Source organism: Notolepis coatsorum, assembly GCF_963971535.1.
Source record: "Notolepis coatsorum genome assembly, chromosome: 5".
Taxonomy (NCBI): domain Eukaryota; kingdom Metazoa; phylum Chordata; class Actinopteri; order Aulopiformes; family Paralepididae; genus Notolepis; species Notolepis coatsorum.
In genome coordinates this window covers 160,341,627-160,356,525 of record NC_140169.1, presented here as the reverse complement: position 1 = coordinate 160,356,525, position 14,899 = coordinate 160,341,627, and the positions used below count along the sequence as shown (strand labels likewise).

The following is a 14,899-nucleotide window of genomic DNA, read 5'->3' as shown; positions in this document are numbered from 1 at the left end:
GGGGTTCCCAGAGAAAACCTGGGTATTCCCTCTGTATACCCTCGTAGCACACATTAGATCAGGGGTTCCAAGGGAAAACCTGGGTAGTCCCTCTGTATACCCTCGTAGCACACATTAGATCAGGGGTTCCAAGGGAAAACCTGGGTAGTCCCTCTGTATACCCTCGTAGCACACATTAGATCAGGGGTTCCAAGGGAAAACCTGGGTATTCCCTCTGTATACCCTTGTAGCACACATTAGATCAGGGGTTCCCAGATAAAACCTGGGTATTCCCTCTGTATACCCTTGTAGCACACATTAGATCAGGAGTTCCCAGATAAAACCTGGGTATTCCCCCTGTATACCTTCGTAGCACACATTAGATCAGGGGGTCCCAGAGAAAACCTGGGTAGTCCCTCTGTATACCCTCGTTGCACACATTAGATCAGGGGTTCCAAGGGAAAACCTGGGTATTCCCTCTGTATACCCTCGTAGCACACATTAGATCAGGGGTTCCAAGGGAAAACCTGGGTAGTCCCTCTGTATACCCTTGTAGCACACATTAGATCAGGGGTTCCAAGGGAAAACCTGGGTAGTCCCTCTGTATACCCTCGTAGCACACATTAGATCAGGGGTTCCAAGGGAAAACCTGGGTATTCCCTCTGTATACCCTTGTAGCACACATTAGATCAGGGGTTCCCAGAGAAAACCTGGGTATTCCCTCTGTATACCCTTGTAGCACACATTAGATCAGGGGTTCCCAGAGAAAACCTGGGTATTCCCTCTGTATACCCTTGTAGCACACATTAGATCAGGGGTTCCCAGAGAAAACCTGGGTATTCCCTCTGTATACCCTCGTAGCACACATTAGATCAGGGGTTCCAAGGGAAAACCTGGGTATTCCCTCTGTATACCCTCGTAGCACACATTAGATCAGGGGTTCCAAGGGAAAACCTGGGTAGTCCCTCTGTATACCCTTGTAGAACACATTAGATCAGGGGTTCCAAGGGAAAACCTGGGTAGTCCCTCTGTATACCCTCGTAGCACACATTAGATCAGGGGTTCCAAGGGAAAACCTGGGTAGTCCCTCTGTATACCCTCGTAGCACACATTAGATCAGGGGTTCCAAGGGAAAACCTGGGTATTCCCTCTGTATACCCTCGTAGCACACATTAGATCAGGGGTTCCCAGATAAAACCTGGGTATTCCCTCTGTATACCCTCGTAGCACACATTAGATCAGGGGTTCCCAGAGAAAACCTGGGTAGTCCCTCTATATACCCTCGTAGCACACATTAGATCAGGGGTTCCAAGGGAAAACCTGGGTAGTCCCTCTGTATACCCTTGTAGCACACATTAGATCAGGGGTTCCAAGGGAAAACCTGGGTAGTCCCTCTGTATACCCTCATAGCACACATTAGATCAGGGGTTCCAAGGGAAAACCCGGGTATTCCCTCTGTATACCCTTCTAGAACAGTAGCATCTCGACAGTGAACTACAGCGTATATTGAACAACATACCCCTTTTCATTAGTACTACTGGAGCACAGGTTTGCAAAGAGACGTGACGTCCAGAATTTTAAATGTTCTCTTTCCCAGCACTTCCCAAACTCGGGACCCGGGAGGGAGGGACTAGTAGTTAGGACTCGGAGTGTCTGGAATGTCGAGCAGGTCCCCCGAGCCAATCATCTGCGGTAGACACGAGCTTCCGCTACTCGTTTAACCCTTTCACTGCCACACGACAGAAGGTTAACCCTTTACTATCACACAACCGACGGCGGTTGTGTGTTAGTAAAGGGCTAACCTTCTGTATCGTCAGTGAAAGGGTTAACCGGCTGTCGTGTGGCAGTGAAAGGGTTAATGCAGGTGGGTCCCTGCGCAGGTGCCAACGCAGTTACTTGTCCACCAGACAAAAAAGGACACCCCAACCGTCCGTCCGTCCCCAACAGAGATGAACATGTTTGAGAGAGACTGCTCGATTATTATGTGGAGCCCAGACCAGCAGATTTAAAATGGCTGCCGAAACCTTTAGGATACATTTTTCATTTCTTTTTAAACACTTTCAAAACTTCTAGATTTCCTGGTATTTATTATTATTATTTACTCTTTTTAGCAGAACTGTACAATTTGTACCCAAAGTGGATCATACAGCCCTTTAAAAAGTAAGAGCAACATCAAAAGCAGCAAATGATGGACACACTCCAGGGATCTCATTGTACAGAGGAGGGGGGGAGGGGGGGAATGTTAAACGTTTTGTACAGAATGGTACTTTGCTGCGATTCAAAATTCTCCGTACAGCATAAACATTTTCTCTTGGTCTGCTTATTAATATTCCTGCATAGGATTCTGTACATCGTATTTTTTTTTTTCTTTTTTTAAATCTCTCCCTCTTACATTTGGTTATTTTTGTGCATTTTTAAACATTAGTATGCTGCCCGGGGCCTATAGCCTCTCGTATGCTACGCGTTACATTCTCATGGCTAAAGTGGAACTCAAGAAATTAAAAGCCTAACTCTTCTGAAATTAGTATTTGATGAAATGCATCTACTGTATCTGCACCCCTTAAAAAAAAGGAAAAAAAAACAGCCAAATTGATAATTGAAATCATTGTAGACCTACATAAACTAGACTGTGTGTCGCCTCCTTACAAACTATGACCGTGTGTCCGCTCCTTACAGTAAAAGGTACTCCCTAGCAGCTGAATCCTTTGCACCCTGGCAGGACCGAGTCCATCACTCTTAAAAAAAAAAAAGAAAAAGGCGCGCTGCCAGGCCACCCCGTCGGGCCACAAGTTAAGGCTTTTTCCATCCGTCCCCCAAAAAAAACCACAAAAAAAAACTCACAAGTGTCCAGTCACATGTTTCTTCACGTAGGTACGCGTGTCAGTCTCAGTGCTCTAACCAGACCTTCACATGGTCGCTTTTTTTTTTAACTCGTGTCCCTCAAAAAGAAAAAAACTAAATCCTTTCATTTTATTTCAGTCCTCCCACTGATCAAGTAAACACCACCACTTGGAGACTCAGCGTGGGTCCAGAGGAGGGAACTCCTCTCCTCTCCTCTCCTCCTGTGCAGCTGCTCCAGAACCCCCCTGGTCCCGCTGGGGAGCTGGGCAAGGCCGGGGAGGGAGGGACCCGCTGGCTGGCCGGCTGGTCGGTCGGTCGTCTCGTCTCTCCGCCCCACTCACAGTGCAGGAGCTCAGGGTCAGTAGGAGACGGAGGAGGCGGGGCCCCCGGAGCTCAGGGTCCCGGAGGAGCTGGACCTCCTCATGTGAGGCAGCAGGTAGGAGTCGCTGCCAAGCTGGTGCACGTCGAAGCGGTCGTCCTTCCTGTAGGCCAGGCAGCGCCTTATGAAGGCCTGGGAGGGGAGGGGGGGAGAGAGTGAGGTAGAGAGGGAGAGAGAGGGAGGAAGAGGGAGATAGTGAGGTAGAGAGGGAGGGAGAGGGAGAGAGACAGACAGAGTGAGAGAGAAAAACAGAGGGATGGAGAGAGACAGAGTGAGGGAGAGAGTGAGAGACAGAGGGAGGGAGAGAGACAGAGTGAGGGAGAGACAGTGTGAGTGAGAGGGGGAGAGACAGAGTGAGGGAGAGAGACAGAGGGAGGGAGAGAGAGAGTGAGGGAGAAAGAGAGTGAGGAGAGAGAGTGAGTGAGAGAGACAGACGGGGGGAAAGACATACAGAGTGAGAGATAGACAGAGAGACAGAGTGAGAGAGGGTGAGTGAGGGAGACAGAGAGAGTGAGGGAGAGAGAGAGGAGGGACATTGTCATAACACCCCTCAAGTCTGAGCAGGAAAACCCATGGCCAATTGGCCATCATTGCTAATGAGAAGAGGAGATTTTAAAATGTAGCTGGATGCTATACTGGAAAACTCCTCCCACCCCCTCTATGAGGAGCTAGCCAAGATGAGGAGCACTTTCAGCCATAGACTTATCCCCCCAGGACACACCACTAACCGCCTCGGCCAGTCCTTCCTGCCAGTAGCCTCCACAACCGTGGGCATGTGCTGCCAATTGCTGGAGAGCTAACGGCTGGTGAACTTGATAACTATCTGACTCTTAATAATAAACAGTGGTAGGACTGTCTGACTCTTAATAATAAACACTGTTAGGACTGTCTGACTCTTAATAATAAACACTGTTAAGACTATCTGACTCTTAATAATAAACACTGTTAGGACTGTCTGACTCAATCACCTCATCCTGTCCTCTCTCTTTGGAGGGTTTTGATGTCTTTCCTCACAGATACTCACCTTTGCTTCATTACTGGAGACGGGCTTGACAGGGAACTGGACATCGGTAGCTTTCAGGATGGTGTTCTCCTGCAGGATGTCCTGCTGCGACTGGTTGTGGCCAAACGGCTGAGAAAGAAACAAACAAAAGTACTTGTTTTACCTCAACTTAAAAAAAAAACATTAAAACTTGATTCCATTTCATCATTGCTGGTGTGAACTTGACACAAGGCCTCAGTTACCTTTCTTCCATACAAACACTGGAAGAAGATGACGCCCAGAGACCACACGTCCACCTTGTTGGAGATCTTTGGAGGCTCTTTACCGACTACAAAACACTCGGGAGGCAAGTACCTGGCGAGAGACGCACAGCGATGTTTTTAAAAAAGCCAATCAGCTCAGTTCTCTTTGTATTGTGGTCTTACAAGTTAGATGGATTTATATATCTTTTGAAGATCAAATCTCGTTTTTATGAAGATAAAATAGTAAAAAAAATCTGCACCAGCATGTAGACCACCAGTAATACTAACACATTGGATACAACAAGGTGAGTATATATTTACATCTTTTAAATAAAACTGTTATTTACATAAGACTTACATGAGTTATTCAAATAAAAAAAGTGTTTTTGTATCCTACTGGTGGTAGGGCTATTTCTAACATTTATATCTTAACACTTTGAATGCCACCCACGAGTTTGCTCGTGTTATTACCCCCCGGGTTGAATGCCCACTCACGAGAATATTCGTTTTATTAGTTTTATTTTTTTTATTAGCTATCTGAAATCATATTGCATCAAGCGAGCCTACCGTTGGAGATCCAGTCACCCCAGGCGCTCAGATGTGGAAAAAAGCACCCCCTATCGTCTCCCAGATGGTAAATCACCCTTTTGGATTGGACTCAATGAAAGTGAATGGGAGAAAGGATTTCTGACTCCACATTTTACGTCTCACTCACGCAGCTGGCATCGACCGGCATCACTCCGGAGCCTAAAGAGCAGCGGGGATTATGTGTTCTACTGTATACACGGTTGATCAATACAATGATCGCTTTTTTCGAATTGTGATCAGGAATTGGAATAATCCATTTGGATACCATCTGATCTCAGGTAAGGAATCTATGTTATCAGTCTTAGGATAATCAGACTCGTTTTCACTGATATACAAGTGTTCCCCCTATATGTGATATGGCTGTTTTGACTGTAAAAGCCATCAGGAAATAAGAGCAGCGATTATCAGCGCGCAGCACGAGCGTGCGTGCGCACACATATCGATTATCTAGCGTTTATTTGAAAACGATTCATAAATAGGCAGACAAATGACAACGTTCTAGAATATTCCAGTAAAAGGCGATTATCATAGAATGGGTTGTTTTTTCCGCGAAAATGAGTGATTTTCAAAATGCTATCAAACGGAAATGAAGCGATAAAAAAACAATATGCTTTGACAATGTTGACTGGAAAATGAGTCTTTGATAAGCGACGGGCAGATTAGACACATAGCCATAATTTAAAACATAGATTAGGCGATATTAACGTTAACATTGGAGTGGATTTGGGCATTCAAGGGGGTAAAAAGGAAAACACGGACTGGCTCTCAAAGTGTTAAAAGTGAAAAATATCACTCTAGGTTATATTTCAACTAGACTACCTCACTGATCGCCATGATCTTAACCCTTTCACTACCACACTACAGACTGTTAACCTGACTGTAGTGTGCCAGTGAAAGGGTAAAAAAATTAAATATATATTCTCACTCAAATCCAACCTGCACATCAAAACAAAGATAAGTAAACAGTGCAGTAACAAAGAGGGGCTCTTAACACTTTGGGTGCCGGGAAACGCTTAAACACGTCATTCCCGGCCATGCTCAAGTTGCCGAAGACTCTTTACAGCGTCTTTAATATCAATATTTCAAAAATCTGGGATCGGATTCATATGTCCCCTCCGCTGGCCTGAGATCCACCAGGAGGACCCACTGAGCTCTCTGGCGGTTCAGGAGCGCCATCTGGTGGCCGATCGGCGCAATCGCTTAACAGGAAGTGCCGTAGAGGTTGTGCTGGACGGCCGTATTACTTCCGGGCACTCGGTACATGTCCCGGGACTCTGGCTCGTCACACTACATAGCGATCGATTGCCAATAACTCGATAAACAACATGATTTGGACGTATATACCATTATACAAGCTGGAGATGGACCGGGTAAATCTACATCCCATAATGATAAAATTTCTACTCTACGATGATCGCCCAACGGCGCGCGGAGACTGGGGTGAGTTTTAGCGTGTAAAGTTACCGTCTTCGATACTAACTGCTATTATCAACATTTGACCCACATTAGATGATTGGTATAACGCTGCCCACGGAATTATAAACGCCCCCTAGCCCATCCGGTCAACATCAGATGACGTGTAGTAACTTCTAGAAGTACGTCTAGTTGGAATTTTTTATATCGCGCTGATTGCCATAAAACTGTATTGCATCATCAATATAATGTATTTGGGGCTATAGATCACGTTCTGGAGAAAGCTGCAGAAAGAGATGAAAACATACTTATACATTAGACCATACTTTACTATGAATATGTGAATGAAAAAGTTTAACGTTGCTACACAATGAACAATACATATAGGACTTTGAATGGGCCCCAATAATGGCAATGTAGCAATAGAATTAAAAAAGTTATAGCCCTGCAAAGAAGGGGACTTTCTCTATAGACAAATAGAGCCGGCAACCTACGGTTGATAATGAATTTAACCCATGGCAGCCAAAGTGTTTTGTTGTTGTTGTTGTTGTTGTTGTTGTTGTTGTTGTTATACTAAAAAAGGTGTTACTATACAGTGTGTTGTTACCAGTAGGTTCCTGCTCCCTGTGACGTCAGGTCCATTCCATCTGCTCCGTAGTTGTCATCGTCCATGATTTTGGACAAACCAAAGTCTGTGATTTTGATTTCCCCGCAGGCCGTGCCGTCTACCAACAGGATGTTACCTGGAGAATGAGGCGGAATAAACAATTACCAGAGAATGGGCGGAATAAACCATTACCAGAGAACAGGGCGGAATAAACCATTACCAGAGAACGGGGCGGAATAAACCATTACCAGAGAACGGGGCGGAATAAACCATTACCAGAGAACGGGGCGGAATAAACCATTACCAGAGAACGAGGCAGAATAAACCATTACCAGAAAACGGGGCAGAATAAACCATTACCAGAGAACAGGGCGGAATAAATCATTACCAGAGAACAGGGCGGAATAAACCATTACCAGAGAACGAGGCAGAATAAAGCATTACCAGAGAACGAGGCAGAATAAACCATTATGAGAAAACGGGGCAGAATAAACCATTACCAGAGAACAGGGCGGAATAAATCATTACCAGAAAACAGGGCGGAATATATTATTACCAGAAAACAAGGCAGAATAAACCATTACCAGAGAACAAAGCAGAATAAACCATTACCAGAGAACAGGGCGGAATAAATTATTACCAGAAAACAAGGCAGAATAAACCATTACCAGAGAACAAAGCAGAATAAACCATTACCAGAGAACGGGGCAGAATAAACCATTACCAGAGAACAGGGCGGAATAAATCATTACCAGAAAACAAGGCAGAATAAATCATTACCAGAAAACAAGGCAGAATAAACCATTACCAGAAAACAAGGCAGAATAAACCATTACCAGACAACAAGGCAGAATAAATCATTACCAGACAACAAGGCAGAATAAATCATTACCAGACAACAAGGCAGAATAAATCATTACCAGAAAACAAGGCAGAATAAATCATTACCAGACAACAAGGCAGAATAAATCATTACCAGAGAACAAGGCAGAATAAATCATTACCAGAAAACAAGGCAGAATAAACCATTACCAGACAACAAAGCTGAATAAGTCATTACCAGAAAACAAAAGAAAGCCTAATTCGTCTTTGATCAACACATTTACGGATCATTCCTGGTTTACCTGGATATAACCCTAACCTGGTTTACCTGGATATAACCCTAACCTGGTTTACCTGGATATAACCCTAACCTGGTTTACCTGGATATAACCCTAACCTGGTTTACCTGGCTTGAGGTCATAATGGATGATGGGGGGTTTGATTTCATTCAGATATCTCAGTGCGTTCACTATCTGCATGACGATCGAGCGGGCCTCCTTCTCGGACATCAGCTTGTGCTGCTTCAGGTAGAAGTCCAAGTCGTTGCCCTTGCAGTACTCCAAGACTGTGCAAAACCTGAGGGGCATAAATGATAAATGACAAGACGGTCTTCCTTCATAGCGGTATATATAACTGAGGTGGAGATGCTTGAAGGAGGACGTGAGGAGGACTAACGTGTCCGTGTCCAGTGAGAAGTAGTCGTAGAGTTTGACGATGCGGGGATGGTCCAGCTGCTTGTGTATTCTGTACTCCCGACAGGCGTGTCTGCGGGGAGGGGAGCAACATGACAACCAGCAGGAGATAACGAGCAGAAAGCAAGACGCCCGAGAAGGTACTGTAGTCGAAACCATCTACCCCATACTAGTCTACCCATATAGCTCTGTATGGTAGCAATAGTGCTGTATATATACATTTATCACATTGAATCTACCTACTGGCCAACCAGTCAGAGACTAAGAGCCAACAAAATTACTGTGGTACCACAAAGAGCCACACCATATACCAGCGTTTCTCAACCTTTTTCCTGTCACGGCACCCTTCATGTGTTTATAGGTCCCACCCTCTGAAGTTGCTAATGTCTTTTTTATTTGGGCCTCACAGGGTTATTAACCTCTTAAGCCCGAGCGGTCCGGTACTGGAGTGCAAATTACATCACGCCATAAATCCATCTCTACAGAATGTATGAATTAATGTTGCGTTTTCTTTTCAAATGTAGCCAAGAGAAAAGACCCTAAACCTGTCAAAACGGCAGTCAAAGTGTATATTTTAAGCAATTACGTTTGTTTACCAATGATTTTAACTGTTATTAGTGAAATATAAGATTATAGAATCTCAGGGCATTGAAAAAAAACTACCCTACCCAGCTCACGCCAGCCCCTGTCAATCATCCGACTTCTGGATTAACCTTTTTATTTCTCTTATTTTTCAGGATAATCTCCCACAAACCTGAATGTTATTGCCATAACACAGAACAGTTAGTTTCTCTACCTTTCTGTGAACGTCTAGCAATAAACGGCGTTGTAATCTGATGAAAAATGATGGAGAAATCTACATTATAAAAAAGTAACCGTAGTAGATTTCATTCATGGTTTGTGAATCACGCCTTGTGATACTAAATCCAGATTGAACTCTGCCATTGGAAATGGGATATTTGGCCCGATCCATAGATGTGCGACTTGGCTATAATAAGGTAATTTATAGGCCTGATATTCTATAATCATATTTCAAATTGCATGTGTCCGGAATGGAAGAATTCAGTACTGTATCTACAAAACCTTCTGTTTAATAATCTTCCCTTTATTCAGTTGCTTAGATTATTCAGGTCTGGTAAATTTTTGCATGGCGTTATTCACAGTCAAAGATACAAAAAAATATATATAATAATAAAAAAAAAATATATATATAATTGATATTCTCCTTTGGTTCATTACAATTTACTCAAATATTTCTGACACTGGGAATACATTCCCTGAGATCCATAGATGTCCCTAGAATCAGATACCAAGAACATGCAAATGGACCATTTAAAATAAAAAATTTAAAACTCCGTAAATGTTTATTCTACGTTCTTAGGGAATGAATGACATTTATATAAAAATAAAAGTATTCAAAAAATTATAATTTTTTTTTTATCAATGGATGGAGGAGCCGCACATTGACGGGCAAAGAGCCGCGAGTTGGCCACCCCTGAACTAGGGTTTGAATCTAAAAGATGAGGGGCAAGGTAACACCATCAGCAGCAACTACGGTTGTGTATTTTGGCAAGACTCTGGTGAAACGATTCATAAAGAAACAGGAGTCACGATTCAATGAGAATGATGACACACGGGTCAAGAGTCAATACAGTGCAACGCTATGAAGATTATGATACAATGTGATTTTATTATGACAACATTCGAGACCGTTGGTGGTAAAAATGGTGGCCGCTACATTGTTTATGTCATTTGTGGTTGAGAGGCTGAATTGCTGACGATGCAAGATTATAATATAGTGCAACCTAGCAGGCGGGGAGGTATAAACACTGACACGCTCTTTAACCTATTCAGCACAACAGATTGTGCTTTTGAGAATCAATACAGTGTTGCCAAAAAGGTTAACCCTTTCACTGCGACAATATTCACAGAAGGTTAACCCTTTCACTGCCACACACCAGCGGCGACCGTCTGTTGTGTGATAGTAAAGGGTTAACCTTCTGTCGTGTGTCAGTGAAAGGGTTAAGTGTATTGAGATTTCCTTCCCCCTCCTATTAGCAACCCGGGGAAAGGCAGAGTGTCGGTGTGCTGTGGGCCGTGCTGACTGGATAACCACAGCCTTATGGAGCAGAAAGACAAGGAGCTTGAAACCCAGAATATTAAAAAGGTGCATCAGTGTGATGAGACTAGGTGTGGGGCGATACCAGCAACTCACGATACTGGAACCCGTTCGGCCCGCGATAATTATCACGATACACGATATCTGCCATAATCCATATATTGCAAGAAATTTTATCTACGATACGAAAAAAATACCCATAAAAAGGCAAAAAGCACATAATTGACGTGGAAGCTTATCAGATTCTTTAGCGTGCATCACAGACTGGCCAATTGTACAGTGCCTCTTTAACACACACACACACACACCACAACTTGATTATTAACTATTAATCATGTCCCCAACAGAAAAATGTGTTATATATACACACAAAATATATATATACATCAGTTTTTTCTAATAAGCTAACATTAGATAATTAATAGGCAATAATAACTACGGTAACTGGCGAATCTCAAACCCGTCCCCTTTTCTTGATCCTCCACAATCGCAACGGTTGCTTCCCTCTGACAGTGCAACAGCTGTGATTGGAGGATGGAGAACAGAGGGCGGGGTTTAAGATGGACAAACGTACTTGTGATAGTTCTCCTTCTTCTCCTCCCTCCAGTTCTTGTTGAGTTGGTGGATCTTCACAGCGGCGTACCGTTGCTCCATCAAGTCGAATGCCTGCAAACAACAAATCAAAACATAAATCATTCTCGAAAAATCCATATTAAAATACAGTATTGGTTATTCGTTTATTCGTTTATTTACCTTGTAAACTTCACTAAAGCCTCCTCTCCCCAGGAGGTATAAGAGCAAATACCTCTCATTCAGCGTTGGGTGATCTTTGAATCTTTGGAAGCAAAACGAACATACAGGTAAAAAAAAACACAGGAGAATAGACAACAGATGGTGCGAGAAATTAGGGCTGGGCGATATAACGATAACAATAATTATCGCAATTTTTAATAATCGATATCGGGAAGAAGAAGAAGAAAAATCGAGAAAAAAAAATTCTTTTTGTGACCTGCAACAGGGCAGTTTTAAAACCAGACTTGTCTTTCTTGCCTGCAACTTAAAGTAATGGCTTTGCTTGTCCAAATGACAATACTGACCAAATTGAGATTTATTTTTCTCTTGTCCATTTATTTTGTTTGCTTTCTAATTTAAAATACAGTTTGAAACAGTCTGTACACAGTAGGCTATGTGTGCTAGCAGAGCTAGTCTCCAGTCACGAGTCACGGTGCACATGTGTGGTGGTTTGTCCACCAAAAAAGTGCCAAAAGATAGAAAAGAAACTAGCAGAGCCAGAACTGTTCCAACTCCCCTGGAGCCACAGCCAGCAGAGAAGCTGGTTTACTTTAGCTTTCAAACCAGCTGCAGCCTGAGAACTGGAGTGTGAGAGGCTGTAACACTAAAGATGGCGGCAACAACAAAGAATTGCTGCAAAATAAACATACATCTGTTGTATTATTATTATTTTTTGTATACTTTTTTTGTCGAGTGATATGATACTGTTATCGATATCGTTATCGCAATATCATTTTGGCCATATCGCCCAGCCCTACAAGAAATGACTACAAATCTATTTTAAATCTTGAAGACGGGCCTCGTTATTCCAATGCACCATCAGTGGAGGAACTTACACGGGCTCCCTGTCAGAACGGCACCATCAGTGAGGAAAGAGTGCGTCTTAACCACAAAAACCTGCACGGACTACAACGTACTGTATGATGTATATCATGCCAGTTAGGGTACCTTGTGTATACAGTTTACGTTTACATATTCAGATACAAATCCGCTATTGCCTATATTTATTGTAACGTATAATATAACCGATAGGGAAAATGTTTAAAAAAACAATTATATTCATTCTATTGTTTACACCGTTTATTTTTTTGCCTATATGTATGTCTTTCTACCATTACCCTGCCCATACCTGTACCACCCCTCCCCCTGCTGCTATGACGCCCAAATTGCAGGAATATCTTATCGCATCTTAAAATGACACTGGCTCACCGTCAGAATGTGATTATTATTATTTTAGCTGCTTCACATTAAGATTGGAGCAAAGCTCGACTTGTAATCTTCATTAGGGCCGTCGTTGAAAAAAGAACATCTTACTTCTACCAATAGTCATAGGACTTTGGTCTGCAAGAATCTGGCAAAATAATTCATATCACGACACGGGTCATGATCGGATATATTGCAATGCTAGAAACATTGAGATATATTGTGATGTAAAAATGTAAAAACATTTGTAAAATTATTTCCCATGCGTGATCATGCAGAACTCTTTAAATCCAAGTGTTTACCAGAGATGTGATGATAGTTTTTATTTTTAATTTTTTTTAACGACTATATTCAGCTTAAAAATAAACTAATAAATTCTTCTAAGACCAAATTGACCCCAACAAATGACTAATAAATTCTTCTAAGACTAAATCGTTGCAAAGAAATTACTACCGGTAATAAATTCTTCTAAGACCAAATTGAATCAATCAACTAAGAAGAGGGCGGGGGGGGGGGGGGGGGGGGGGGGCAGCCCTAACGAAGGTCTCTCTGAAGGTAGTATCCTGTAGAGTAGCATCCTGACCCGACCTCGCCGAAGCGGCGGTCACTGAGATTGATCAAGACTCACTGCGAACTGTCTTCGTTATTTATTCTCTTCAGCTCCCGAATGTGAAGGTTGCGCACTCTCTCCAGCCGCTCCAGCTCCGCCTGGATCTCCGCTTCTTCCTATGAATGATTCAGGTGCACAAACACAGAGACGCACACACGAGGGGAACATCAGAGCACTGGCTATGCGGAGAGGGAGCTCATCAAAACCCACCGCTACTCGGCCGACTAGTTATGTATTAAATATTAACGGTTGACTTGGTAGAGAGTCCGTCGAGGGCTGTGTCTGATGATGCCCGTTCGTCTAGAAAAAACAACAATAAGCCAACTATAAGTTTGTTCCATGCTTTAGCTATAGGTACATCTTCTTGGGACATTTACACTAGACTGTATATTGTCGGACTGTATATTTCAGAATTTATATACATATTTTAGAATGTATATCTCTGTGGTACTGAATTTCCCTCAGGATTAATAAAGTACTTGTGTTCTATTGGTCCCGAGAACAAGGCACAGCGTGGGTTCATCTTGTGGAGATGACGGAAGAGGATGTGCGTTGTGTGCATCAGACTGATGTACGACGAGTCGCCGCCTGGGAGTAAAGCAGCTGCTGGCTCATCCTGCCAGGTTCTATATGTATTCAGCAGGGTTCCCACAGACATTGCAAAATGAAATTCAAGGACTTTCAAGTACTTTTCTAAGCACTCTTTTCCATTTTTAAAAGGGCATTTAAAAGGGATACAATTCACTTTTAAATGCTGTTTTTTATTGAAAAGAAAATCGGATCCAATAGTTATGGCTTAAAACCAATTTCCGAAAATTAGTTACACTTTAGATAAAAAATTATATTTCTTGATTCAGAATTATTTTTATCATGGATGAACAACACTTTCAATGCGAATGGTTGATTTGAATTTCAAGGACTGATGTGATTGGGCGCCATCCTTTGAAGGCCAACCACGTATATATACACGTGGTGAACTCGGTTTTGCTTTTATTCCATTTTAATATCCTACTCAATGTCACAGAGCTGTATTTTGGCTGGAAATGGCATATCGGGACTCCGAAAGTACAGTACCGGCCAGATCCTGGTATTGGCGCTGTCTCGAGAATGCAGTTTCCCCTGTTGCAGACCGGGTGTCACTTTTTTTCTGCTCTGGGTTAGCTTTTCTGTTAGCCTGAAGCAAGGGCTTTACCGGATCGCCTGGAATACTTTTTGCGACGTCGAATTCAGTATGCAGTAAAGGAATATAGCATCAGCCAATGGACATATCGATCTACCAGATGGTGATCAAATAACTGGGAAATTCTTTTTGGAATCCAACCGGCCACAGGTAAGAGCGATTTGGCGTCAATATCAGTCTGATCGGGCCTTGTTCTCATAGCCATCCACCCGGTCAGCGTATGTTGCAATAACGAATGCCGTTATTGGTAATCAATAATCAGAAACGACTTCCCCGCCCCCCCCCCCCTTTCATGCATTCATGGTGGAACATGATACCGATCATATGCATTTAGATTTTTAACTCTAGCCTGTGTAGGGCCGAAACGGCAATCGATTTAACGTTATTAGCTTAGCGCCCTATAACTAGCTTTGCAGGAATTACCAAAGA

The 14,899-nt window shown here is 42.9% G+C and overlaps 1 protein-coding gene across 2 annotated transcripts in view; it reads right to left on the bottom strand.

Moving 5' to 3' along the window:
• Positions 1–2,063: 2,063 nt before the first annotated feature.
• Positions 2,064–14,899, bottom strand: part of LOC311229294 (serine/threonine-protein kinase tousled-like 1-B) — a 127,572-nt gene continuing 114,736 nt past the window's right edge. For both annotated transcript variants that reach the window (XM_084315367.1, XM_084315368.1), the window contains 9 exons: positions 13,309–13,406; positions 11,439–11,520; positions 11,260–11,351; positions 8,550–8,639; positions 8,281–8,450; positions 7,053–7,188; positions 4,445–4,556; positions 4,224–4,331; positions 2,064–3,331 (listed from right to left, as the gene is read on the bottom strand). In XM_084315367.1, the coding sequence (XP_084171493.1) occupies positions 3,179–3,331; positions 4,224–4,331; positions 4,445–4,556; positions 7,053–7,188; positions 8,281–8,450; positions 8,550–8,639; positions 11,260–11,351; positions 11,439–11,520; positions 13,309–13,406 (1,041 nt within the window). In that variant the 3' untranslated portion in view covers positions 2,064–3,178. The remainder of the gene's footprint in view (positions 3,332–4,223; positions 4,332–4,444; positions 4,557–7,052; positions 7,189–8,280; positions 8,451–8,549; positions 8,640–11,259; positions 11,352–11,438; positions 11,521–13,308; positions 13,407–14,899) is intronic.